The 26,503-nt window shown below is 53.0% G+C and overlaps 1 protein-coding gene and 1 long non-coding RNA gene across 2 annotated transcripts; one reads left to right on the top strand and one right to left on the bottom strand.

Moving 5' to 3' along the window:
- Positions 1 to 900: 900 nt before the first annotated feature.
- On the top strand, positions 901 to 2,613 carry LOC116535918. The gene is made up of 2 exons (XR_004262391.1): positions 901 to 1,474; positions 2,453 to 2,613. It is a non-coding gene; the product is annotated as an uncharacterized LOC116535918 (long non-coding RNA).
- URM1 (ubiquitin related modifier 1) lies at positions 2,612 to 25,977 on the bottom strand. Its single transcript, XM_032257432.1, has 5 exons — positions 24,992 to 25,977; positions 18,654 to 18,724; positions 6,729 to 6,810; positions 5,311 to 5,359; positions 2,612 to 4,960 (listed from the first exon to the last, which is right to left on the bottom strand). Exons 1-5 carry the CDS (start codon positions 25,024 to 25,026, stop codon positions 4,892 to 4,894), a joined length of 306 nt encoding a protein of 101 aa, XP_032113323.1. The 5' UTR covers positions 25,027 to 25,977; the 3' UTR covers positions 2,612 to 4,891.
- Between the last annotated feature and the right edge of the window lie 526 nt (positions 25,978 to 26,503).

The following is a 26,503-nucleotide window of genomic DNA, read 5'->3' as shown; positions in this document are numbered from 1 at the left end:
CAGATATTTAATGACTGTTTGGAGGGAGGGCACTGTTCTAGGCCCTGAAGGCACAAAGATCAGTAGGACCCACTTCCTTTCCTAGGGAGGAGCCTCAGACAGACCGATATTCACAATTCAGCCGGGCACGTGGCAAGGCCACCCAGAGATTGAGAGGACAGGAGGGCATTTCAGAGCAAGGCTGCATGGTGTGCCAGGACAGAGGCAGGGGTATTTTGGGTGCTTAGGGGGAAGGCAGGCTGTATGGGAAGAATGGCCACACACTCCCCCTTTAGGGTGTGAGGTTCATTGGGAAAGATACGTAAGCTCTAAGGGTGAGAAGCTGGCTATGTATTTGCCCTGTAGACTGAGAACCTTCTCTGCCAGACCAGACAGGGGGTGGGGCTGGGGGTGCATTAGAACTTGGACAGAGGCCCCGCTTTCCTGGATGGGTGGACTGTCCAATGGAAGAGACAATGATAAGACAAGCATTCACAGATTCCACGCCCCTCTCACACCCACCTGCTCCCCTCCCCCCACCACTGCTGCTAGCGCGAGGTACTCAGGAGCCGGATGGAGCCCGGGAATCAAACTCTGGTCCTTGGTGGGGGGAGGGGCAGGCTCCAGCTCCCGGGTGGGGTGTGGTCTCCAGGGATGGCAGCCTCAGCCCCGGGGATGAGGACTGCACCCCTTTCCTCTTTCTCCTTCAGCGTGGTCTTCTCAGGGGATGATCCTCTGACTTCTAGACTGTTCCCCACCACCCTCCAGTGGAAGCCCCTAGGCAGGGGCCTAGAGAGGAGGGCTCCAGAGGCCTTTGGTTTCCACGCATCTGGGAGACCGGGGGTGGGCTGTAAAAGACTCTGGGGTGCCTTGAGCGCTCCTGGAGAGCTCAGCTAAGGCCGGGGCCTGAGTCAGGTCCACGGGAGAGCAGGGCCGGGATGTTGGTGCCTGGTCCAGGAGAAGGGAGGGGGCGATGGGCAAAGGGGTCAGGCCGAGGGAGCAGGCGGGGCATCGGGAGTTGAGGGCGCCGAGTGGGGGTGGGAGGACGAGGGGTCCGGCCGGTGCAGAGGGGGAGGCGGCCCCCGGGGAGGGGCACGCTATGTCTTTAAGAGCTGCCTGAGCGCAGGTTGCAGCTGCCTGGCCAGCCCGAGAGACAGCGGAGATTCATTACCCGCCGACACAATGACCATTGATGGCCCCGTGGCGTTATTCAAATCCAGTACCAATTGCAGCCGAGCCCCTTTCTCCGCGCCAGGCCCGTATTGTTGGAGCGGCCCACTAAAAGCCCGCCCCGGCCCCGAGCCGCCAGAGGCGCCCGCTCGGGTTCAGCCCTGCGCCTCGCCAGCCCGCCGGCTCCCAGTCCGGCTCCCCGGGCGCTGCAGGTGACCCGGCGGCGCATTCCAGCACTCCCCGCCGCCCGGGCCACCGCCGCCACAGCCACCGCCGGCGCCCCGGCCGCGACTCAGCCACAGGAAAGCGGAGAGCGCCCGAGCCGGTGCGTGCGCGGGGCTGGGCGGGGGCGGGGGACCCACGAATCCAGCAGCCCGGACCCGGGGCTCGGAAACGCGACCCGGCCTCGGGCTCCTGCCTTCTGGATTTCCGGAGAGCCCAGGCTGGGGGCAGGGAGAGGGGAGTCTGGGTTCCCCAGGCCTGACAGAGGAGATTCCCCCCGACCTGGGGCGGCGCTGAGACCCAACGCGGGCCACTCCGGGGACTCCGGGCCGCGATCGAAGGAGCCACGCCTGGGGCGATGGGGATCCCCGCGCAGGGTCGGGATCCGCGTGCTTGCTCGTTCACCTTACCGCCGGATGGGCAACCGCTGCTGAGCGCCTGCAAGGTGGTCCGACGAGCAGCTCCTAGATGTCCTGGTCTAGCGCTTTTTAGGAGCGAAGCGGAACCCTGCAGGAGACCAGGGCCCTGAACTCAGGGGCTCCGCCACTGATTGTCCAAACGCAATTCTTGTAAGAGTCTGCGGCCAACCGAGAATTGTGGCTGGACATCTGTGGCTGAGCTTCGGGCGCAACAGGGGCGGGGGCCACAGGGACGGAGCTCAGCGCGGGCGAGACCTCTCGGGGCGGCGGCTGGCTGGCCCCAGCTAGAGGATCGCCGCCCCGGCCCGCGCGCACCGGGACGCCGGTCCCTGCCACCAGCGCCGCCATCCGCATCCTCGTCCTCCTTCCTTCTCTTCCTCCTCGGAGGATGACCAGTACCGGCCGGCGGGGTCCTCTAGTCGATCGCGTGGTTTTTCCTTTCAAATTTCGGCCGGAACGCAGCCGGCACGCAGCGGCGGGGCCGAAAGTGGTCCGCCCTCAGCCGGAGCCGCAGGAAGTCGGGGGTGAAAGAAGAGGCTGGCGCAATGCGCCCGCTAACTCGTTTCGCATTTGTTCTAACTTATCACCCCAATACTCCTACCTAAACAAAACAAATCCTCAACCAAGCCCTAAATCCCAAACAAATCAATCCCTCCCGAAAGCCCCTCAGGACGGACTGGTGGGCTGAGCCTCCTCCAGCCGCTGCCAGGGTCCGACAGCCAAGCGTCGCCAACGATGCGCTCCAGCCGGGCAATCACCTCGGCTTTGGAAACAGAACTTGGAAAAACGAATCCTTTTCATTAAAGAAAAATCTTCGGAGATAGCGGGGTTTTATTCGTTTATTTCCTCAAAAGCAGGGATCAGGAGCTGCTTGGGAGAGGGGTGGCTGGGAGTCGCTCAGGGCTGAGTCCAGGTCAGCTGTCCCCCGACCCCTTTCCAGCCTGGGGCTACAAATGACCTGAAATCGTCTGGAGAGCCTTGGCCATGGCCAATTTCAATCACAGTGCTTGCACCCGCATGTGCCAACAAATCCGGTTTTCCCAGCGCCTCCTCCGACACTACTCCTCAGCATTAATTGGGGTGTGGTGGGAGAAGGGATATCCCGCATCTATCACCCCTTCCACTCCTTGCAGGCAGGGAAAGGGATCCTAGTGCTCAGTTTCCAGGACTGGCAATCTGGGGTGTTCCAATCAGGTGCACTGACGGGCCACTTCTACAGCTCAGAGGGCTGGAGATGGGGAGGGACCTCCAGGTTACACGCATCGGACAGGCTGACCTAAAAGTGCAGCTGTGAGGGGCTGTTCCAAGTCTCTTGGTCCGTTCCCTAACACGGACACCCCGACCTCAGCCCCTAGTGAGGGTTGGTCATATAGCCTTTCTGGACAGACCCCAACACTGGCCTTAATTTGCACCCAGACCAGCTCCTCCCCATAGTCCCAACATAGCTGCTCCTACTTCACACAAGCCCAGAGGGCCTCGACCTGGAGTAGTGCTGGAGAAAAGCCCACCAGCCAGTGGGTCATCTATCCCCAAAAGAATGATGTGCACACCCTGTCCCCTAACACTGCTGGGACAGCCTTTTGGCACTTTCATCTCCACAGGGTGAGAAATTCCACCTTAAATTATTGACATTGAATGAAAAGCAACATTTCGGGTGGGATGCTTTTGGTAGGTTAATGTTAGTGCCCAAATTCTCTTTTGGGTTCTACCTCCAGCAAACAAAGCTCTTTTCTTCAGGTCATGGGAAGGAACGACCATGGAAAGGGGGGCTCAGCAGTCTCATCTATGCCACCCCCATTCTGGGTTCTGAGGCTGCTGGCTGCAGCTGGTGGGACAAAGCCTTGGACAGGCGGGTGGGAATGCGTCCTGGGACCCAGACTGGTCAGCACAGACTGGCTCTGCCACCCCCTTCTCCAGATGGCTCTATTAGACTACCCCTCTCAGATCATCTGAGTGTTCACCCCCACCCCTCTTCTGGGTGAAGGGTGAAGGGCAGCTCTGAGGCCCTAGGCTGAGGATGAAGAGGTTGTATCAAAGACCATGGCTGGGGGGATATGAGGTGCCACCCGTTTCCAAGGATGAAGCTCCAGGCAAGGCTAGTAAACAACCTAGTCTTTTATTTCCCCAAGGCCAGCTGTTGCAAGCACTGAGGCCCCAAGACCTCCAGAAGGGAAGGGGAGGAGGGGCAAACCACTCTGCCTACCAGGTGCTGCCTGCCCCTCCTGCTTCCTGCAGGACGTGGGAAGGAAGAGAAAACGGACATTTGTGCCATCAAGTATCTCCCCAGTTTTCGGCCACTATAAATATTCGGTTGTTGTAGAGGAAGAAACTGAGGCACACAGATCCCCCCAGGCTTCTACTTGCCAGTCCAAGTTTTAACCCACTCCCTCCCCTCATCTCTACCTCCAGCAGAATGAGCTGTAGGCAGCTTAGGGAGCGTCTCAGGAGCCCATCTGGTGGCCTGTGGAGAGGGGGAGGCCAGCCAGGGTCAAGGGCTAGGAGTGGGGGGAGCAGAAGGAAGGGTGTGGCTGGAGGAGCAGCTGCAGGGGGGGCGCTCAGCACGAATAGGGGACCCCAGCTGGGGTTCTATAATGGTATCAGCAGGGGACAGGCAGAGCCCTCAGCTGTCCAGACAGGGAAACTGAGGCTGAGACGCCTCCAATCTTTGGGTAGGGAGGGGCCTCCCTTCAGCTATTCAGGTCCATTTATCTTCCCTGTGAAGACACTGGCTCTGGGACTGGAGCTCCTTGTCAGCGGTCACGCCATGTTTAGGCTGAGGTACAAGGAGCGGAAGGCAGCCAGGTCACCTGGCCACAGAGCCCCCTTCCACTCTCGACAAACCAGAAGGGCACCCTCCCCCACCACAGCTGCTGGAAAAGGGAGTGCTGGGCTGTGGCGCCTGTCTGCCTTCCTCTGCTCACGTGCTTGAGAAAGGCTCATTTTTAGCACCTGGCCTCTTTTCCCTGCCTGGAGGGAGCTTGGGAGACAGGGCAGGGAAGAAGGCAGCCAAGGGGGACAGGGAGACCTGGAAGCAGGGCCCCAGGGGATGTCTGATTGCTTTGTTCTCCCCTGTAAGGGTGCCCAGGCCCAGAGAAGGGCCCTCAGCCGCCATGCAGAGTAGAGATGAAGAGGACGCTGTCCTGGTCCTGAAGCTGATAGTCCAGCTCACCCTGGTGCAGGAGAGAGGGGAGCGAGACTCTCAGGGCCACCTTCCCACTTCTGCCCCAGGAGCTGGGAAAACAGGGGTGAGGGCTGGCTGCTCTGGAAGAGACGGACTCTACCAGAAAAATGGTATCCTGTATCTCAACCTGCAAATCCTCAGGATGGACGGGTGCTCCCATGTCCCCAGCTATCCATCCCTTCCTCGCCTGGGGTGGGAGACTCCAGCAGCCTCAGTGTAGGGCTCGAGTGGGGCGGAGGATTACCCAGCCACTCTATGAGCCTGAGGAGAGGCCCAAGGCTTTCCCACTGAAGCAGCAAGGGCAGGGGATCGGGGAGGGATGTCCCCTGAGGTACTGACCAGTAGCTCCCAGTCGGCATCGTTAATCAGCACCAGAATTCCTGGCCGCCTGTGGGAAAGATGGTGGTGAGTAGTAGGGAGGGAGAGGCAGGAGGCAGTGGCACAGACGAAGAGAGGCTGAGAGCTGAGCTGCAGGAGAGGGTGCTGGGGAGCCTGCCTTCTGGGGTCTGGCTGAAGACCTCCCAGGAAGGGGAGGCTGGTCTGAGTGTAAAGGAAACCAGGTCAGACAGTCATGCATGCCCTTTGTAGCCAGATGAAAAATGGGTGCAATGGTTAGCCAGCACCACCACCCAGACCGTGGGCAGGCCATTCTGTTTCTGAGTATCAGGTTCCTCATCTGAAAATGGGATAAGGGAGAGTGTTTGCCCCACAAGGCCTGTACGAAACGAAATGAGCCGATGTGTGTGGAGTGCTTGCCACACTGTCATGGTAACCATTAGTAGGACCACACTTTTCCAGGGCTCTAACCTTATTCTCGTTAGACCTGGAAAAGACTTCAGCTTATTTTAGGCCTCTGCATGCCTATCCTGGAGAGGAGGCTGTTTTGCCAATTCCAAATCAGTTGCCATGGCACATGGCAATGGTCAAGTGCAGCCCTGCCTGGCATAAGGCAGGGTAGGTCAGCAGGTGGTCAAGCTGCTTAGCCTGGCTCCCACTGGCAATGGCCCAAGAAATGCTGCTGGCCTTGGACGTGGCCTCCAGGACCGCTGGACCATGACCTGAAGCAGGGCTGATCCCCTAGGCCTGATCCCTTGGGGCCTGACAGTGACCTATGCTTGAGGCAAGTAAGTGAGCCTCACAGCTACACTGGTCACCTTTCACATGGGGGGCTGGCCCTGTAACGTCTTAGCAACTGGAACCCGGTCCTTTCCAAGCAGACTGCTCTCAGGTGTCCCCAGTGAGTATGTGCGCACGTGCAGGGTATGTGCGGGCACAGCGTCAATGACTCCTTGGAACTGTAGACCTGTGCTGCACCGTATGGTAATCTACCAGCCACATATGGCTATTTAATTACAATGAAATAAAACAGAGGTATTTAGTTCTTCAGTCACACTAGGTACATTTTCCTCAGCACTTTCTGTGTAGAGAGTAACTGAGGTCCAGAGCAGCGAAGTCACTTGCCTAAGGTCCCACAGCAAGTCTGTGGCAACAAGAGGGCAGAATCCAAGTTTTCTGAGAAATTCACCAGGCTCCCTTCATCTGGGATTTTAACAAATCCTCAAGAGTCCAGTTTTAGTAACAAGAAAACTGAAAATAGATCTCAGACAGAGCTGGACCGAAGCTCTTTTGTCCAAGGAGTCAGAGAGGAGGAAAGGGAGAACCGGACTCAGAGAAGGCTGGGACTGAACCCGAGAGAGGGGGCTCAGATATCCGTCCCTCCCTCCGCCCTCTTCAGGGAAGGAAGGAGTGGGACTCACACGCTGTCTCCCTGGATGAACAACTCTGGCCGCTCTTTTAGCAAATTCTTCTTGATCCAGACGAGCAGGTTCCGGATGTCCCCTGGAGAGGAATGCACAGAACAAACTCTTGTCAAACCCAATGGCACCTGCACCCCAGAGCCTTGCCTGGCACAGAAGGAAATACACATGGGGTTTAGAGGGCTTCTTTTTTTTTCTTTTGAGACAGAGTCTAGCTCTGTAGCCCAGGCTGGAGTGCAGTAGTGACATCTTGGGTCACTGCAACCTCCACCTTCCGGGTTCAAGCGATTCTGCCTCAGCCTCCTGAGTAGCTGGAATTGCAGAAGCATGCCACCATGCCCAGCTAATGCTCAGCTAATGTTTTTTTTTTTTTTAGTAGAGATGGGGTTTCACTGTATGAGACAGGATGGCCTCGATCTCCTGACCTTGTGATCCGTCCACCTCGGCCACCCAAAGTGCTGGGATTATAGGCGTGAGCCACCGTGCCCAGCTAGAGGCTTCTTTTAGACCAGGCTGTGATGGTCCATGAACGTGTAGATTCCAAAGGTGAGGAAACAGGTTAGGACAGGCCAGTGACTTGCCAGATGAATCTTTAGAAAAAGCTGCACCTGGCACTGCTGAAGTCCAGGGGGAGAGGCAATGGGATGTACCTATAATACAGGGATTCAAGGCAGACAGCAGGGAGAACTGTCACATCGAAAGGGTTAGGGGACAGGCCCCTACCCACAAGTCCTGGAAGCCAGTCTGCAACTGCCATGGCTGGACTTCTGAGAGGACCCTGAAGAGCCCCCTCCACCACCTTTATCTCTCCAGCCAGTCCCAGATGGGGAGGATTTGGCTTTGCTCTTGGAGGGGTCTGCATGTATTTCCCTTTGTGAGGGGAGGAAAAACAATTGCTAAGCTGATAACATCAATTAATTTCCTCTGGCAGAGGGAGAGAAGGATCCTTCACCAGCCAGGGCTGCTGACAAATCCCTGCTCCACTCCCCACCACCACCCCATGCTTTCAGAGCCCTCCCCACCAACGGTGGGGGTGGCCAGAGGTTTGGGTGACAGGGCCTCTCCTGTTCAGCTAACACTGAGATCTGCCTCCTTGTGGTTCTGGGGGAGCCACCGGTCCCTCTGTAGGTCATGTGGAGGCTCAAAGCCACCTGTCTCCAGGGTCACCTCTCCTTTCCTAGGGACAACAGTATCAGGCCACAGCACACAGCAGTGTGGCTCTATAAACACCTCGAAGCCTGCCCTCCACCGTCTGCCCCTGAAAGAGACCATTCTCCTGGGGAGACAATTTGCCTCTGGAGTTGTCTCTGGAGCCGCAGAGGGGTTGGGGTTAACCACCCCCATCCCGAGTCAGTGTCCAGAGGGGTCTGCTGTCCTGGACTAATGCCTGAGATGAAGCTTGGTCTGAAGCCCAGAATCCTGGAGTGCAGGCAAGGGAAAGGCTGCTTGGACTCAGGGAGGCTTCACTCTGCCCTGTCTGGGCCTTCGGCATGTACGCACACACAGCCCTAGCCTTGGGCAGGGAGTTGAGCCACACTGGCTGGCACACGTGCCACCGTCACTCTGACAGGCCTGTGGCCTGGACAGTCCATTTTGCTCTGTGCCAACTTGCCTGGATTGTACGCCAGCAGAACACAGGGCCACGGGCAAAGTGTCCATGGACTGAGACTGCTGCCTTTCCATTTTAATGTCTCCTTTTAAACAAAGCAGATCGGAGTCTTCACGGTTTGAGCAGGCAGGGGATGGGGTGAGTGCTGCCTCCAACAAGCTGCAGCCCACTTGGACTCCTGGCTGGGTTCCTCCCTGAGGCCTGGGTTTCAGAGGTTTCCCCTTGGCTCTGAATCCCCTTGGCCTCCATCTTGGCACTGTCTGGTGGGCCGCCAACCCATACATCTTGTGGCCGCTCGATAGAGCCACTAGGGTCTGACACATCAATCAGCCGGCACTGGCGGGCGGGGGTGTTCCCGTGTGTGTGGAGGCGGCAAGAAGGCCTGGGCAGTGCCTGGCCTGCATGGAACCAGGACTCAACTGGGGGACAGCCCCCGCTCCCTCCAAAGGGAAGGTGCTTCTGCTCCACTCTGGATAGGCCTGGGGGTGGGGGAAGGGCCAGTGGTCATGGTGGGGTCATCTGAACGATGGCACCAGCATAGAGTCCCAGAGGGACAGGCTGGGGGATGAGTCTGCTGCCCAGCGTTGGCTCATTTATCATGATGCTCCTATTTGCTGAGGTCACTCCCTCCCTCTTCTGCCCACCCCCCACCCAGGCCTGCCCACATTTTTGATAGCCTGTTACCATGGTGAGGCTACCGCATCACCACCCGTATTGTTCCCCCATGCCTGGATTTGGGGGTGGGGAGAGGGGAACTCATGGCTCCCTTTGCAGGATGCAAGGGCCACTCGGTCTGGGCCTGAAACACACCCCCAGGGACATCTTGCTAGGCTTGCTGAGGCACAGACAATATGCAAATAGTCTCCAAGCCAGATGGTCGGCTTCCAAAGGCGCCCAGGGGAGGAGGAAGGGTTAAACAGAGTCAGGGGCTGGTGGCTTGGGGATGGATGGCTCTGGGATAGATGGGGGCCGGAGACTCTCACTTTCACCTTCCCACTCTGTGTCTTCTTGTCTTCCCATTCCTACTAGGGGTGGTCTCCCTCCTGGGATCCCATGTGATCACTCAGGAGACAAATATTTATTGAGCAGCTACTATGTGCAAGGTGCTAGGGAGACGGTAGTGGGCAAGAGGGACACAGAGCTACCTACCCTCATGGAGCTGGAGGCCAGCAGGGGAGACACACCATATTTAATTAGTTGTGACAAATGCTATGTCCTTCATCTGGGGTCAGGAGAGGCCTGGCTGAGGGTATTAAACAGTGAAGCTCAGGCCGGGCGCGGTGGCTCAAGCCTGTAATCCCAGCACTTTGGGAGGCCGAGGCGGGTGGATCACGAGGTCAAGAGATCGAGACCATCCTGGTCAACATGGTGAAACCCCGTCTCTACTAAAAATACAAAAAATTAGCTGGGCATGGTGGCACGTGCCTGTAATCCCGGCTACTCAGGAGGCTGAGGCAGGAGAATTGCCTGAACCCAGGAGGCGGAGGTTGCGGTGAGCCGAGATCGCGCCATTGCACTCCAGCCTGGGTAACATGAGTGAAACTCCGTCTCAAAAAAAAAAAAAAAACAAAAAAAAAACAGTGAAGCTCAGGTCTGAAGGACGAGTGGGGTGGGCTGGGCAGCATTCTGGGCAGAAGGAAAGCACATGGGAAGGCCTGGGGCAGGATAAAATGGCAGGTTCAAGGTAGCAGAACAGAGAAGGTAAGAAGCTCGCATGAGATGGGGCCAGAGCAGGCGAGGCCTCACAGGCTTTGGGAAGGGGCCTGCTCCTGTAGGGGCCTCTCCCTCCTACTGAACCTGGGCAGTGTCTCCAAAATAGGTGCTCCCTGGGAACCAGGCCCCACTGCCCAGGCCTATGCTTCAGTGTGTGTCTGACCTGACACTCAAATCATGATCCGGCTCAAATGCATGGCATTACCATTACCATCCCGTGAGTGGACAGTTGGGGAGGTAGGGAGGGAAGGAGGAAGGGCGGAAGAGACTAAGAGCATGGACCCTGGATTCAGACAGGCCTGGTTTTGAGCTGGACTCCATCACGTCCTGGTTCTATGACCTTGGGTATGGAATTTTTGGAACCTCAGCTTCCTCTTTTTGTAAAATGGGGATGTTAAGGTTGCCTCATAGGAGCATTGTGGGGGATCAAATAAGATGATCTCTACAAAGCTCTTGTCACTGTGCCCTGCATATCAATGCTGTAATTACTACAGGATCCAGAGGAAGAACCTATACCTCTCCAACTCTCTGGGTTTCCACCTGGTGGCGTGGCACCCCAGCTGTGGAGGGCAGGATAGCGCCAACCATTAATCAGATAGTGCTGAGACTGGCGGGGGTTTTCTGTGGCATCCTCTATCTTCCCATCAGAGGCTGGAAAGGGAACAAGGGGACTGGGAGAGTAGTGAGGAATCCTAGATACTGACTTTCCTTCTATTTTAGATGTTTGAACCCACAAGATGTCAGGGTTGGCCAATGCTCCCAGTACAACCCAGGTGGAAGGAATGACACTCTGAGGCTGTAGGTGCTGGCAGCCAGGCTGCCCCTGGGCACATAGCACCAGAGGAGGGAGATAGGCAGCTAATACAAGGTTTCTGGGGCAGGATGCCTTGGCACCTGGCCTGCCCATTGGGGACAGAGCAGGTGATGGAAGCTGCTGCTCCATGGTGGAGTGGTTGAGTTCTGAGTCCATAGCCAGAGGACCTGGGCTGTGTGCTCAATGCCCTTGGGTGGGAAGTCACTTCACCTTGCTGTCTCAGTGTCGTCCTCTGACAAGCAAGGATAATAATCCAAACACCAAGAGCTGCTGAGGATTACGTAAGGCACAATGCCCAAGGCAGGCCCAGCAGTGTCACACACAGGACACACTCAACAGATGGCTGCTCTGAGCTGTAAGCCCACAGTGACTTCAGATTCCTCATCCTCTGGGCTCCAGCACCTTCTACAGGCTGCTCCCAAAGGGAGCACGCCCACGGTGGAGAGCACCAACGCAAGCTCCACCAGAGTCCCTCGCCTCAGTGGACTCACCCTAGTCTGGGGGACACGGACTGCCCACTGTGGGAGGGCCCCAAAGGGTGTCAGCCTCAGCCTCTTGGGACTGAACGGGAACAACCTCAAAGCTGTATCTGACATTGACTTGCAGGCGTGACAGGCCCTCATCCAGCCTCTTTGAACACCTCCAGGGACAGGAGGTCAGCTCCTCTGTGGAGCGGCTCTGATTGTTAAGAGCTCTTTTCTCCCAAGCAGAAATCTGTCTTCCTGTCATTCCCACCAACTGGGCCTGAATGGTCCAGGGGACCATGCCAACAAACGTACTCCTCTTCCCCAGGATGGCCCTTCGGATTTGGAAGAGATGGATCCCCTAAGTCTTCCCTTCCATAGGTTAAACTGCTTCTGTCCCCAAGTCCACCAGGCTCCAAGACGAGCTCTACTGGGAGCCCACCCCAGGCCTCAGTTGAAAAGGAAAAAGAAAGAGCTGGCAAGCGGGGAGTAACAGAGGAGCGGGGGTGGAGGGAACATCAGAGGGGCCATTTACAAGTGAATGGGGGTAAGAATGGAGCAGTTTGTGGGCTAAACTGGCCTCAGAAGGAGGTTTACAGATGTGAGAGGGGACCTCCTCATTGTTTAATTAAGCAGAAAGTGGATCTTTTCAAAAGCAATTTTGCACAGGGACTGGGAGGGGTGTGGGGAGGAGGGCGGTGGAGAGGGGATCAGCAAACAGGCCCTGAGAGCAGAGAAAGGAACAGCTGGCCCCAGGGAGGCTGTGAAATGCATGCTAAGCAGTTTAAAGCGCCCAGGAGCTCCAACAACTCCTGCCCTCCCTCACCAGCCACGCTTTAACGCAAGTGGAGCCGGCGGAGGGGGCATAATGGCAGGGGAGAGGAAGACAGGCAGGGAAAGGTGAGGTGGCCACATCTACTCTTGGGGCCTAGGCAGGGGCCTTGGGTCAAAGGGATGCTTTCATCACAGAGGCCAACCCCAGCAGCCGCAGGGTGCACCGGTGGGTGCCTCGCTGGCCTGCTGCAGCAACATGGCTGCCAACACATCTCTCCGCATACAGCTTCTTACCAGGTCAGCACACTCTGCTTCACAGAATTGTATATACTTGGATCTTGAAGAAACTTTTTTTGTAGATGTCAAAGAGACAACCAGCTCAATAATGTACAAAGCCAGCCCAACCTCCCATCTTACAGATGGGGCAGGAAGAGGCTGGCAGGAATAACTGATGTGTAACTGCTCATGCCAGGCTTCCTCTCTCGCAGTCTCACTCCCTTTGGCCTTGCTCATCATTTCTCCCAAATTGGCTGGGTTGGAAGCTCTCCTCTGGCCTAGGAGCCACGAGTTCCCTCGTTTGCAAGCTGTGTCATATTCCAAAATCTTATGGCTGCTATTGTTTCTGCTGGAACCTCCAAGACTCACTTGGCCAAGTGGCAGCCCCGAGGCTGGGAAGGCTGCCAGATGACATATCTGAGCATGGACTTGGGGGAAGGGTAAGATTTTCCTAGCAGCACCAGGCCCCTGACCCCCAGCTGGGCTCACATGTGCCAGGGTGGGTCTGGCAGCTGCTAACCAGCTCTGTTGGAGATCTAGGTCTCCAACCTAGGTTACCATGGGTCTGCTGTGTGACCCATGCCTCTGGGCACAACAGGGCATAACTGAACCAGGTGTAGGAACTCACAGCCAAGGGCCCAAAGACTGAGCAAATGGGCCACCCATGCCTTCCCTCCCACTCCCCTCCTTTCTTCTCAGAGTGGGGATAGGCCCCTCCCTGTTTCCTGAACAGATGAGGGATAAAAACATCTGAGTCCCAGGCCAGCCTCCCTACTTGGGTAGCTCTGGACAGGCCTCAGGTCCCTCCATCCCTCCTTCTCTTTCACTTTTAGGGGTCTCTTTAATCCCTTGGGGTCACTATGAAAGTTGAAATAAGTAGCTGTTGAAGTCATGAATAAATAAATGAAGGAAAGTATAAAACTGGAAAATATAAGATGGTAGAGTGATTCAGGGAGGCTCTTGGGATAGATGGTGATGGGTAGTGGTAAAGTGCCAGGACTCTGAAATTCAGTGGCCCGAAAGCTGGTTCTGAATCCCAGCTCTGCCATTTAAATAACTCTGTGACTTGGGGTGAGACCCCTGACTTCCCTAAAGTTTGGTTTCTACCTTTTAAATGAAAAGCATAATGGTAGCTACCTGCTAGAAATTTGTGACAATGATTTACACAATCAACTGGGGCTTTGCCTACTGGCCCAAACTCAGCTCGGCCCGTTATGATGCTGGCCCTTCCTCTATCTCCTTGACTCCCCTTGGCCTTTTATCCCCAGGCTTCACGAGTGCTGTCTTCTTTGCTACAAATGGGCCCCCATGCACCTCTGCTCTCCTGCGCTCCCTCTGCAATTTAGTAGGCTGGCCTCTTTTCAGCCTCCATGTTACCTTTTTTTTTTTTTTGGAGACAGAGTCCAGGCTGGAGTGCAATTGGGTGATCTCAGCTCATTGTAACCTCCACCTCCGGGTTCAAGCGATTCTCCTGCCTCAGCCTCCCAAGTAGCTGGTTGATTAAAAGTCTTACCAAGGACATATAACATCCATGTAGTCAACACTTAAATAGCTCGTCAGTTTCTGGCTACAAGTGACTCTGTTATCTTCTCTCCTCCCTCAGCCTCTGGCACCCTGAGTAGTCATCCCTCCCATTCCGAGCTCTTTCCACTGACCTCAGAAGAGGGCTGGCTCAAATAACACGCTTGTCAAAACACCTAGGTAAGCACATCTGTGGGAGACACCATATAAATAAGATATGGGATTACAGGCGCCCACCATCCTACCCGGCTAATTTTTGTATTTTTAGTAGAAATGGGGTTTTATCATGGTGGCCAGGTTGGTCTCAAACTCCGGACCTCAGGTGATCCACCTGTCTTGGCCTCCCATAGTGCTGGGATTACAGGTGTGAGCCAATGCGCCAGGGCTTGCTATGTTACCTCCTTAAACAGACCTCTGCTGACCACCTATTAGTCCCATTCAAGTACACTTCTGTTCTCCTCATGCCAATTACTTCAAGTTGTAATGATGCAGTTATGCATTTATTTGTTTACTTGTTTATTCCCTGACTCCACTCCCATTACACTGCTAACTCTTTTTTTTTTTTTTTTTTTTTGGAGACAGAGTCTTACTCTGCTGCCCAGGCTGGAGTGCAATGGTGCCATCCCAGCTCACTGCAACCTCCACCTCCCGGGTTCAAGTGATTCTCCTGCCTCAGCCTCCTGAGTAGCTGGGATTACAGGCGCACACCACCATACCCAGCTAATTTTTGTATCTTTAGTAGAGACAGGGTTTCACCATTTTGGTCAGGCTGGTCTTGAACTCCTGACCTCGAGATCTACCCACCTCGGCCTTCCAGAGTGATGGGATTATAGGAGTGAGCCACCGCGCATGACCTACGCTGCTAACTCTATTAGGGCAAGAACCACATCTATTTTGCTCACTGATGAATATCCATCCAGCAACTTAGTACAGTGCTGGCACAAAGAGGGCACTTATTTTGTATTTTTAGTAGCGATGGGGTTTCTCCATTTTGGTCATGCTGGTCTTAAGCTCTCAATCTCAGGTGATCCACACCCCCTCAGCCTCCCAAAGTGCTGGGATTTGAGCCACCGCACCCAGCCCTAAAGTACTTTCTTCTTATTTTTTTTTAAGACAGGGTTTCACCATGTTGGTTGGGCTTGAACTCCGACCTCAGGTGATCCGCCCGCCTTGGCCTCCAAAGTGCTTGGATTACAGGCATGAGCCACCATGCCCGGCCTGGTTCTGAATTCCTAAATTCAAGCAATCCCTCCACCTCAGCCTCCCAAAGTGCTTGGATTACAGGCATGAGCCACCACACCCGGCCAGTACTTTCTTATTTTGAGACAGGCTCTGGCTCTGTCGCCCAGGCTGGAGTGCAGTGGCACACTATCAGCTCACTGCAACCTTCACATCCCGGGCTCAAGCCATCCTCCCACCTCAGCCTCCCAAATAGCTGGAACTACCAGCATGCACCACCAGACTCAGCTAATTCTCATATTTTTTGTAGAGATGGGGTTTCACCATGCTGCTCAGGCTGGTATCAAACTCCTGGGCTCAAGTGATCCACCTGTCTCAGCCTCCCAAAGTGCTGGCCTCTGTGTCCAACCAAATAAAGTACTTTCTACTGTACCTGGCACTGCTGAGTACTCAGTCAATGAATGAGTGAAATGGAGCTAGAATTATGAAAATCTGTGGGCCAGGCACAATGACTCATGCCTGTAATCCCAGCATTTTGGGAGGCTAAGGTGGGCGGGTCATTTGAGGTCAGGAGTCCAAGACCAGCCTGGCCAACACGTTAAAAACCCCGTCTCGAGGCCGGGCGCGGTGGCTCACGCCTGTAATCCCAGCACTTTGGGAGGCCGAGGCGGGTGGATCACGAGGTCAACATGGTGAAACCCCGTCTCTACTAAAACTACAAAAAAATTAGCTGGGCATGGTGGCGCTGCCTGTAATCCCAGCTACTCAGGAGGCTGAGGCAGGAGAATTGCCTGAACCCAGGAGGCGGAGGTTGCGGTGAGCCAAGATCGCGCCATTGCACTCCAGCCTGGGTAACAAGAGCAAAACTCCGTCTCCAAAACAACAACAACAACAACAACAACAACAACAACAACAAACCCCATCTCTACTAAAACATACAAAAATTAGCCAGGTGTGGTAGTGCCTGCCTGTAATCCCAGCTACTTGGGAGGCTGAAGTGGGAGAACTGCTTGAACCCAGGAGGCGAAGGTTGCAGAGAGCTGAGATTGTGCTACCACACTTCAGCCTGGGCAACAGAGCGAGACTCCATCTCAAAAAAAAAAAAAAAAAAAAAGAGAGAAAATTTGTGGGTTTTCATGTCAGACAAACTCCAGAGGAAATAAATCATACTTTTTGATATTTTAATAAACTTCCAGGCAAGGTCTTTGAGACTGAATCTTTATGAAGCTTGTTCTGAGAGTACCTTGTGCCCTCCCAAGGCTGCATGGCCATCTTTCAAACTAAGTAGCAGTCACCTTCAGCACCCCAGATCTTCCTTGACCAGGGACACACATCCTGACACTTAACCCCTGCCACATATCCCCTCCTGGCTCAATGTGGGCAGTGCCCTGCTCCTCAGTAAGTGCCCCCAGCCTCTAAGCGTGGCAGACAGACCCCACCCTGTATTTCCAACCTGAGGGAGGGACAGATAGGTGTGGCAGCCAGTGAATATGAGAATAATTGATTCCTGGCAGATTGTGTCCACTTTCAGAAGAATCCTGCCCAATCTCGCTTGACTATTTTCTTTTTTTTTTTTCCATACATATTCTGCTTATGTACGTTTTTTTTTGTTTGTTTGTTTTGTTTTTGAGACAGGGCCTTACTCTGACACCCAGGCTGAAGTGCAGTGGGGCAATCATAGCTCACCGTAGTCTCGATCTCCTGGGCTCAAACAATCCTTCTGCATCAGCCTCTAAAACAGCTAGAAATACAGATGTGTGCCACTATTCCCAGCTAATGTTTTATTTTTTTATAGAGACCAGATTTTACCATGTTACTCAGGCTGGTCTTGAACTCCTGGGCTCAGGTGGTCCTCCCACCTCAGCCTCCCAAAGTGCTGGGATTATAGGCGTGAGCTACTGTGCCTGGCCTCTTTTCTTTTTCATGAATTGAGACAGGGTCTTGCTCTGTGGCCCAGGCTGGAGTGGAATGGCATGATCATAGCTCACTATAGCCTGACCTCCCAGGCTCAAGAGATCCTCCTGTCTCAGCCTCCTGAGTAGCTGGGACTGCATGCATGTACCACCATACTCAGCTTGATCATTTTTTCTTTCTTCCCCCCACCCCAAGACGGAGTCTTGCTCTGTCACCCAGGCTGGAGTGCAGTGGCGCAATCTCGGCTCACTGCAACCTCCGCCTCCTAAGTTCAAGCAATTCTCCTGCCTCAGCCTCCTGAGTAGCTGGGATTACAGGCATGCACCTCCATGCCTGGTTAATTTTTAAAATTTCTAGTAGAGATGGGGTTTTGCCATGTTGGCCAGGCTGGTCTCAAACTCCTGGCCTCAAGTGATCTGCCTGCCTCTGCCTTCCAAAGTGCTGAGATTACTGGTGTGAGCCTCCATGCTTAGCCTGGGGCTGGCTCTTGTTCATGTCTGTGTCCAAAATGATTAGTACATGGTCTGCTGCATAGGACGTGCCCAATGTATATTTATTCAAGAAAGATTAAGAAGTATTTGAATGAACAAAGAAAAAAAATCCAGGGGCTGGGAGCGGTGGCTCATGCCTATAATACCAGCACTTTGGGAGGCAGAGGCGGGCAGATTACAAGGTCAGGAGTTCGAGACCAGGCTGGCCAACATAGTAAAACCCTGTCTCCACCAAAAAATACAAAAATTAGCTGTGTGTGGTGGCGTGTGCCTGTAATCCTAACTACTGGGGAGGCTGAGGCAGGAGAATTGCTTGAACCCAGGAGGCAGAAGTTGCTTTGGGCCAAGATCACACAACTGCACTCCAGCCTGTGCGACAGAGCGAGACTCCACCTGGGAAGAAAAAAAGAAAGAAAGAAAAAAAAGCCAGTCTCTCCTTTAGCCAACCTCTCTCCCCTAACCTTTTTGGCTGGATACTCTTCTTTTAATCTAAACGCTTTTATCATAATATGAGCCCATTTAAATCACTACATCCTCAATGAAGCTTACTTCCTTCACAAGAACCTTTTCTACCGTATCATAAAAGTAGAGACAAATGGGATAAACTGCTTACTCCTTTTAACAATCCTGAGAGATACGGATTTCCAACCCCATTTTACAGATGAGAACACTAAAGCTCAGAAAGCTGAGGTCACTGGTCTGTGGTTCTACTGGGATTCAAACTCAAGCCTGTCTGAAGATAGAATCCCCATATAAGGATGAAACCATACCCCCTTCCTCCAATGAAGCTGGCTTTGCAGACTCTTTTCATTTGAGAGAGTCTTGCTCTGTGGCCCAGGCTGGAATGCAGTCTCCTGCCTCAGGCGCACACCACCATGCCCAGCTAATTTTTATATTTTTAGTAGATATGGGCTTTTGCTATGTTGGCCAGGCTGGTCTCAAACTCCTGACCTCAGCTGATCTACCCACCTCGGCCACCAAAACTGCTGGGATTACAGGCATGAGCCACCACGCCCAGCAGTGCAGATTCTTATTTTTACTCCTCTGCCTGCTAGAGACACAGCTTAACATGCAGGTGCAGAACACGGGCCTGAATGGGGCTGAGTGTTATCCATGGACCAACTCCTGTTCAACGGCCCCAAGAGAGGAGTTTAGAAAGCCAATACTCACAGGGTTCCTCCTGTCGAGGCAAAGTGACTTGATGTTTCTTAACACCATCAAACAGGAGTTCCGCACCGCCTCTGCAAAGGAGGACCAGAGAAAAAGCCAGGTGAGCTCCTACAAATAGAAGAGGTAGTGGAAACAGAAAACTGAGGATAGGGCTGGTAATGAAGCCTAAGAGAAGCAGAGACTAAGGTGCAGGAACATCTTGGGTACCAGTGACCAATTCTTTTTTTTCCCCTTTCGTTCTCAGAGACAGAGTCTTGCTCTGTCACCTATGCTGGAATGCAGTAGTGCAATCATAGCTCACTGTAACCTTGAACTCCTGGGTTCAAGAGACTTTCCTGTTCCACTTCCCAAGTAGCTAGGACTACAGGTGCATGCCACCATATCAGGCTAATTTTTATATTTATATTTGTATTTTATTTGTTTTGAGAGGGAGTCTCACTCTGTTGCCCAGGCTGGAGTGCAGTCGTGTGATCTCAGCTCACTGCACCCTCCGCCTCCCAGGTTCAAGCAATTCTTGTGCCTCAGTCTCCCAAGTAGCTGGGACTACAGAAGTGTGCCACCACGCTGGCTAAGTTTTGTATTTTTTTCTTTCTTTTTTTTTTTTGGGGGGGGGGGGGGGGGTTCACCCTTGTTACCCAGGCTGGAGTGCAACGGCGCGGTCTTGGCTCACTGCAACCTCCGCCTCCTGGGTTCAGGCAATTCTCCTGCCTCAGCCTCCTGAGTAGCTGGGATTACAGGCACGTGCCACCACGCCCAGCTGATTTTTTGTATTTTTAGTAGAGATGGGGTTTCACCGTGTTGACCAGGATGGTCTCGATCTCTTGACCTCGTGATCCACCCGCCTCGGTCTCCCAAAGTGCTGGGATTACAGGCTTGAGCCACCGCGCCCGGCCCAAGTTTTGTATTTTTAGTAGAAGTGGGGTTTCACTGTGTTGGCCAGGCTGGTCTCAAACTCGACCTCAGGTGATCAGGAGACCCACCTTGGCCTCCCAAAGTGCTGGGGTTACAGGCATGAGCCACCATGCCCAGCCCATATCAGGTTAATTTTTAAGTTTTTTGTAGAGATGGAGTCTTGCTTTGCTGCCCAGGCTAATCTCAAACTCCTGGCCTAAAGTAATCCTCCCACTTCAGCCTCCCAAAGCACTGAGATTACAGGCATAAGCCGCTCTGCCCGGCCCCAACGACCAATTCCTAAATATGACTTCCAGTGTGGGTAAAGTAGGATATATTTTTTACTAATAATCAACTACTGGCTAGGTGTGGTGGCTCACACCTATAATCCTAGCACTTTGGGAGGCGGAGGCGAGATGACTGCTTGAGGCCAGGAGTTGAGATGAGCCTCAGTGAAGTAGAGCCTTGTAACATAGCGAGACCCTGCCTGTATGTAGTTATTTTTTTTTGGCACCCCACCAATTATTGTTTATTTATTTATTTAGAGACGGGGTTTCACTTTGTCACCCAGCCTGGAGTGCAGAGGCATGATCATGGCTCACTGCAGCCTTGACCTCCTAGGCTCAAGCAATCCTTGCGCATCAGACCCCCAGGCAGCTGGGACTACAGGTGCATGCCATCACACCCAGCTAATTTTGTAATTTTTGTAGAGATGGGATTCACCACATTGCTCAGGCTGGTCTCGAATTCCTGAGCTCAAGGGATCTGCGTGCCTTGGCCTTCCAAAGTGTTAAAATCAGAAGCATGAGTCACTGTGCCCAGCCTATTTTTATTTTATTTATTTATTATTATTATTATTTTTGAGACGGAGTTTCACTCTTGTTACCCAGACTGGAGTGCAAATGGTACGATCTCGGCTCACCGCAACCTCCGCCTCCTGGGTTCAAGCAATTCTCCTGCCTCAGCCTCCCGAGTAGCTGGGCATGCACCACCATGCCCAGCTAATTTTTGTATTTTTAGGAGAGACGGGGTTTCACCATGTTGACCAGGATGGTCTCGATCTCTTGAACTCGTGATCCACCTGCCTCAGCCTCCCAAAGTGCTGGGATTACAGGCGTCAGCCACAGTGCCCAGCATATTTATTTATTTATTTTTTGAGACAAGGTCTCACTCTGTCGCCCAAGCTGGAGTGCAGTGGTGTGATCCTAGCTTGCTGCAACCTTAACCCCTTGGGTTCAAGCAATCCTCCCACATCAGCCCCCAAGTAGCTGAGACCACAAGCACATGTCACCACACCTGCCTAATTTAATTTTTGTTTTTTGTAGAGCCTGGGATGTCCCTATGTTGTCCAGGCTGGTCTTGAACTCCTGGGCTCAAGCAATCCTTCTGTCTCAGCCTCCCAAAGTGCTGGGATTATAGGTGTAGGTCACCAAGCCCAGCCATAACTCAGTCTTAAGCTTCAGTTTTTCCATCTGGAAAAGCATTGAGGAGCCACTGTGAGGCTCTCTGTAGACAATGCACACCTAGGGGTTTTCTCTGGCCAGATTGAAACGCTCCTGCCCATGCCACCTGCTGCTGACCTGGTGGGCACATCACAGTGCTGGAGGCTGAGAGAGTCCATGGGACCTGGCATCAACTAAGAACAACTGCTCACATCACCTCACCATTTATATAAGATGTTCCTCATCTCATTTCATCCTCAGGGAATCCCAGGGAAGAAGGGAGGAGGCAGGCATTACTAACTCCCTTTGATAGAAAAGCAGACTCACGCCTAGAGAGGTTAACCAACTAACTTGTCCAAGGCTGTACAGGAAGGAGCCAAAACTATCATTTGAATCTAACTGATTTCTTCTTAGCACCAGCAGCCTTGTCAGAAAAAAAACAGGACTTCCCAAAGGTCAGAAAGCCTCTTGAGGGCAGAGTTTGGTTCATTTCTGTGTCCCAGCACCTGGCCAAGGGAAGGCGGGGATTGCAGAGATACTTGGAGCCAAGTACAGAAGCTGAGGCTTCTGAGGTGAGCGCCAGGACTCTTTCAGTGCCCCACACTCCTTCTCCCTCTGGGTCTCCCGATTCATGTCTCAGACTTCTTGTGGATCTTAACTGAAAAGGCCTTACCAGACTTTTGAAGGATGCAATGTCTTCCACCCCACCACCCTTTCCCAATTTCAGGGAACAGAGATGTCCTGAGGCAGCCCACTGGGAGGCAAAGGCAAGGCAAGCATTGTCATGGGGAAAACATGGGGCGACTGTCATCTAAACAAGGTCACGCTTTGTTGATGCAGAAATGTGGAGGGGGAGAGGAGGCCCATCTGTGGCCGCGCACAGGGCCATTTCAGCTGCAAGCCCGCACAGAGCCTCCATTTATCCCCTTCCAAGAGCCTCGTTTTCTCCTGGGTGGGGGCTGGCACATGCAGCAGCTGGGGTGGGGGAGGGTGACAGGCAAGGGGCTCAGGAGTTGGGGGTCAGAGAAGAGGGATGAGAACTGAAGGCACTGGGACTCAGGCAAACAACCAATACTGGCCAAACCTGGTGGTGCCAGGCTCAGAGGCCAAGGCTGTTTTTCCCTTTACAAGCGGATGAAGGGAGAACCAGTCTCGCGCAGACAGTGACCTGCCACTGCTGAATTCACTGGCCCTCAAGGGAGGGGTTGGCGTTTCTGCCGTCAGCACATCTGGAGTGGGGGAAGGTGCATGCCCAGCCTCAAGAGTGATTCAGGGAGGCAGACAAGGGGCCTGTTCTAGCCCAAGAGAGACCCAAGGCCAGACCCTCTTACATCTGATAAGATCTGCTATTCAAACTCAACTCACATTATCTCCACTTTCCTTCCACCTTCCAATTCTTAGTGGATGTGTATGTTGATACCAGTGACAGGTACAGATATTTTCAAAACCACCTTCACCTTTTCTAATCTTCATATTTTAATCTTCTGTGTATACACATACACACATATACATACATACATGTATACATATGGTTTATTTACTTCCCCTCCACCTGCTGGGCTGCAAACTCTGCCTAAACCAGGGTTTGGCACATGGGAGACACTCAACAAATATCTGCCAAAAGAATGAAAATGCCCATTTCTCCCAGTTCTTCTCTGACCTCAATGACATTCCCTCCTTTTGCCAATACCTCCCCAACTTGGGAAGGAGGAAAAGGAGTGGGAAGAAGAGAATTTCATATCTGGGCCTTTACAACATGGACCACAGGGACACAAAACACAACTGTATTACATACTTTGAATCACGCCTGACCTGAGAAAATGCTCTGCTGAGAATAGTTCAGGGGCAAGATAAAGGATGACAGACCTGATCAGTGACAAGAAGGAAGGCGGCAGGGGCCTTCCAGAGGGTCTCTGGAGGAGTTGGTGGGGCCAAGAGGAGTGTATCTGCTCAGGAGGGAGACAAAATCCTAACCCAGACCCTTCCAGGACTGAAGTAGGAATGCGGCCACTCAGGGATGAAAGGGAGAAAATGATGGGCATCTAGCCTTTGCAAAGTTGTGCTGGTTCCACATACAGGGTGAATCATATCTGCTAAGAGACATAGGAAATGAAAGAGAGGTCAGGGGCAAAAACGCCCATCAAGGCAAGGACAAAGAGAGAAGGGACCTGGGTTGAGCATCACCTTGGGCATTTCTGCTTCCCAAGAAGCTACATTTTCATGGAATGCTGTGCTGTGGATGGAGGTGGTAGAAGCTGGGTGGGTGGTGGAAGAATGTTGTCCTGCCTTGCCAGGGGTTATTATTGCTCTTGGAGGTAAGGGAGACTGAAGCTTAAGATGATTGGGTCAGAAAAAGGGCAACTGTGCTGGTGTGTAAGCTCTGGAGAACAAGGGCCGGGTCTTCCTCACATGACTTCCCCCTTGTGCTAGCACAGTACCTGGCAGACAGACGTAATATGTCTGACTCATAACAATGAAAGGCAAGTTGTCAGTAGTAAATCTTTTTTTTTTTTTTTTTTTCCTCTTTTGGTACAGATGAAGTCTCCCTATGTTGCCCAGGCTGGTTTCGACTTCTTGGGCTCAAGCAGTCCTCCTGCCTCAGCTCCCAAAGTGCTGGAATTACCCTCCGTGCCTGGCCTAGTTAAACCTTAACACAGCAGTCTGTGGCTACTCTTTTTCCAGCTCACTGAGGCCTGTCAAGGAAACAGGGATCCTCCTAGAACCTCAGGCTTTGGGGAGTGTAGCTGGGCCAAGAGTCAGTGAGGCAAAACAGTGAGGAGTCCAGACCAATACAGTTCTAATTTGATCCAAGCAGCCAGACAATATCAATTAAAATGCACTTAGTCATGAGACTTACCCCCCTTCTAAGGGGCAGAAATGCTGAATGCTGTAGGGCACGGACAGACTTCTATTTATCTTTGTATCCCTCAGTGTCTGGCTTGCTGCCTGGCACATGGTAGGCACTCAATAAATGGCTGGTGAATGAACTACCCAATGAAGGAAAAACATGAAAGAAACAGGAGGCATCCAATGAGAAGAAAGGCACTGGGCAGAGGTTTTAGATTCTCATCCCCAACTTCTTCTTTTACATAAACCTTGACTTGTTTATCTACACACACACACACACACACACACACACACACACACACACACAGACAGACACCCTATTCCCTCTTTTCATATGATTCTAGAAAGTACACCATCCATCTTTCAAGGCCTTTGTTTCTTTGCCTTCTCTCTAAGCTCTGCAGTGTCTCTCAGCTTTGAAATCATGACACACCTGTTTGTAGGAGGAATCAAACAATGCTTTGAGTAGACTTCCTCCCTGCTCTGTTTCTTCAGTTATTGGTGTGTGTTCCAATTTCTGCATTTTTCATCTTGTGTATACTATACTGTCCGTGTTAGTTTCCTTCAGCGTGATTTCTTATTTGTCCCTGTATCTCCACCTGACTCTAGTTCTGCAGAAGGAACACAGCAAGTTTGCTGACTGTCCTGCAGGAGGCTCAGGTCTGTTTAACATCCCCAAGTCTTAGGAAAGAAAAAGAAAAAAGTCCCGTCCTGGCTACTACATCCCACGAGAAACAAGATCTTAAGAACACTAAAAAGAAATTGCTGTTCAAAGAATGAAATCAGGGAGTGGAGGGTGGTCCTTCTAGGTTCTAGGAGCTCAGATGCCAAACAGATGGGGTCGGTCCGAGACAGGATTGGAAAAGACGATAGGGAGGCTGCCTGCTAACCGTCACAAATTCGACTCCTGCGGAGCACAGGGCATCAAGGGGTGCACAGAGCGCATCTTCCTCCCAATGTGCGCCTCTATTTCCGGACATACGGCCTCATCGCCAGGAGAGACTGGCCTCTCAGACTCTCCTAGGCGGGTGGCGTAGTTCACAGCAGACACCAGAACACCCAGTGACTTGGCCATGTCAGGCCCCAAGGCAGAGGGAAGGGAATTCCGGGCCCGACGACTTCAATCCATGCCCACGGCGCCCCAGCTCTGTAACTCACCCGAACTCCACCTCCACTGACAAGGGCGCTGCCATGTTGAGGAAGCCGAGCTCGCAGGAAACTCCCCTCAACTTCCGGCGCGCCCGCAAATTTCCGGGCGTCGTCGGGCGCCGCGGACGGAAGAGGCGGTGCCCAGGAATCCAGCTTCATCTGCTGTTGAAGGAAGTCACAGAGGGGAGGGGAAGAGGATGGGGCGGCGGAGGGAAGGTCTTCGGCGCTGTTGGGGTTATGAATCGATATCCCACCGTCTTTCACCGACGGGGCTCACAGACCCAGGGTGGGAAGCGCCTTGTACGGGATCACCAGCAGGCGAAGGAGAGCCCCCAGCATCTTTGCGACGTGACTGTGAGCCACGTTACTGCTTATCTTGCATGAGTCAGAATCTCTTCAGTCTACACACCGCTTGGGCGAACCCATTCACTCGTCTGGCTTGAATTATAAGTGACTCCCAGATCTTTATTTCCGACTCAGAACCTCTCCTAAGCGGGCGACTCGCTGTCCAGCCGCCCCCTTTGCCGTCGGTTTGGATGTCACTCGTTCAACAGCTGTTCATTGCGCCTTCCTGCGCCAGGCATTTTGATCGGTGCTATGGACGTAGTGGTAAAGGGGATGGGCGAGGTTCTTGTCTTTAGGGCACTCACAGTCTGAGGGGAGACTCTCTGTAATCAAATAAGCATACTAAGACATGTACAAACAAATAAAGGAACTGAAGTTATAGGAACTTCAAAAAGAAAAGTGAGTAGGCTGGACTTGCTGAGCTCTAAAGCCTGAGCAGAATTAACTAGGTGGCTGTGAGGGGAGAGAAACCTCTAGGTGCATTCCAGTGAGGAGGACAAAAAGCCCAGAGGCTCTGGGTGAGAACATGCTGTGAAACATCGAGAGAAAGATGGAGGTTAGGGAGCCTTTCACGCATCTAGAGATGGGGCTGCAAAGGTGGGCAGGGATCTACCTCTGCCTTGTAAGCAGGTAAACATTTCAGTCTCAAGGAGCAGTGGGAGACTACTGAAGGGTTTTGGGAGAGAGTGGTATTTTAGAATTGTGTTTTAAAATATAATTTCTAGCTGCAGCGTGCGGAATGGTTTGATGGGAATAAGGAAGGAGACAGAGACCACTGGAACCTGCTGCAAAAGCCCAGGGCAGAAATGGAATGAAGTTGGCCATGCACGGTGGCTCATGCCTGTAATCCCAGCACTTGGTGGGGATGAGACAGGTGGATCACATGAGGTCAGGAGTTCAAGACCAGTCTGGCCAACATGGTGAAACCCCCGTCTCTACTAAAAATACAAAAATTAGCCAGGCATAGTGGCAGGTGCCTGTAATCTCAGCTACTCAGGAGGCAGAGGTGGGAGACTCGCTTGAACCCAGGAAGCAGAGGCTGCAGTTAGCTGAGATTGCACCAATACACTCCAGCCTGAGGGACAGAGTGAGACTCTGTCTTTAAAAAAGAAAGAAAGAAATGGAATGAAGTAGATGTCCTTTGGGTATCTAAAGACCAACACTTCCAAAATTGAA

This window comes from Sapajus apella, unplaced genomic scaffold (genome assembly GCF_009761245.1).
Source record: "Sapajus apella isolate SASKATOON/1434 unplaced genomic scaffold, GSC_monkey_1.0 scaffold97, whole genome shotgun sequence".
Classification (NCBI taxonomy): domain Eukaryota; kingdom Metazoa; phylum Chordata; class Mammalia; order Primates; family Cebidae; genus Sapajus; species Sapajus apella.
This window is presented reverse-complemented; position numbering and strand designations above follow the sequence as displayed.

What these genes read in the sequence shown, in the direction of transcription:
- URM1 (XM_032257432.1), bottom strand. Translation starts at nt 25,026, where the DNA reads ATGGCAGCGCCCTTGTCAGTGGAGGTGGAGTTCGG. An exon ending in TCAGTGGAGGTGGAGTTCGG is followed by an intron (nt 18,725 to 24,991) that starts GTGAGTTACAGA and finishes CCTCCTTTGCAG; the next exon opens with AGGCGGTGCGGAACTCCTGT. An exon ending in GCCTCGACAGGAGGAACCCT is followed by an intron (nt 6,811 to 18,653) that starts GTGAGTATTGGC and finishes ATTCCTCTCCAG; the next exon opens with GGGACATCCGGAACCTGCTC.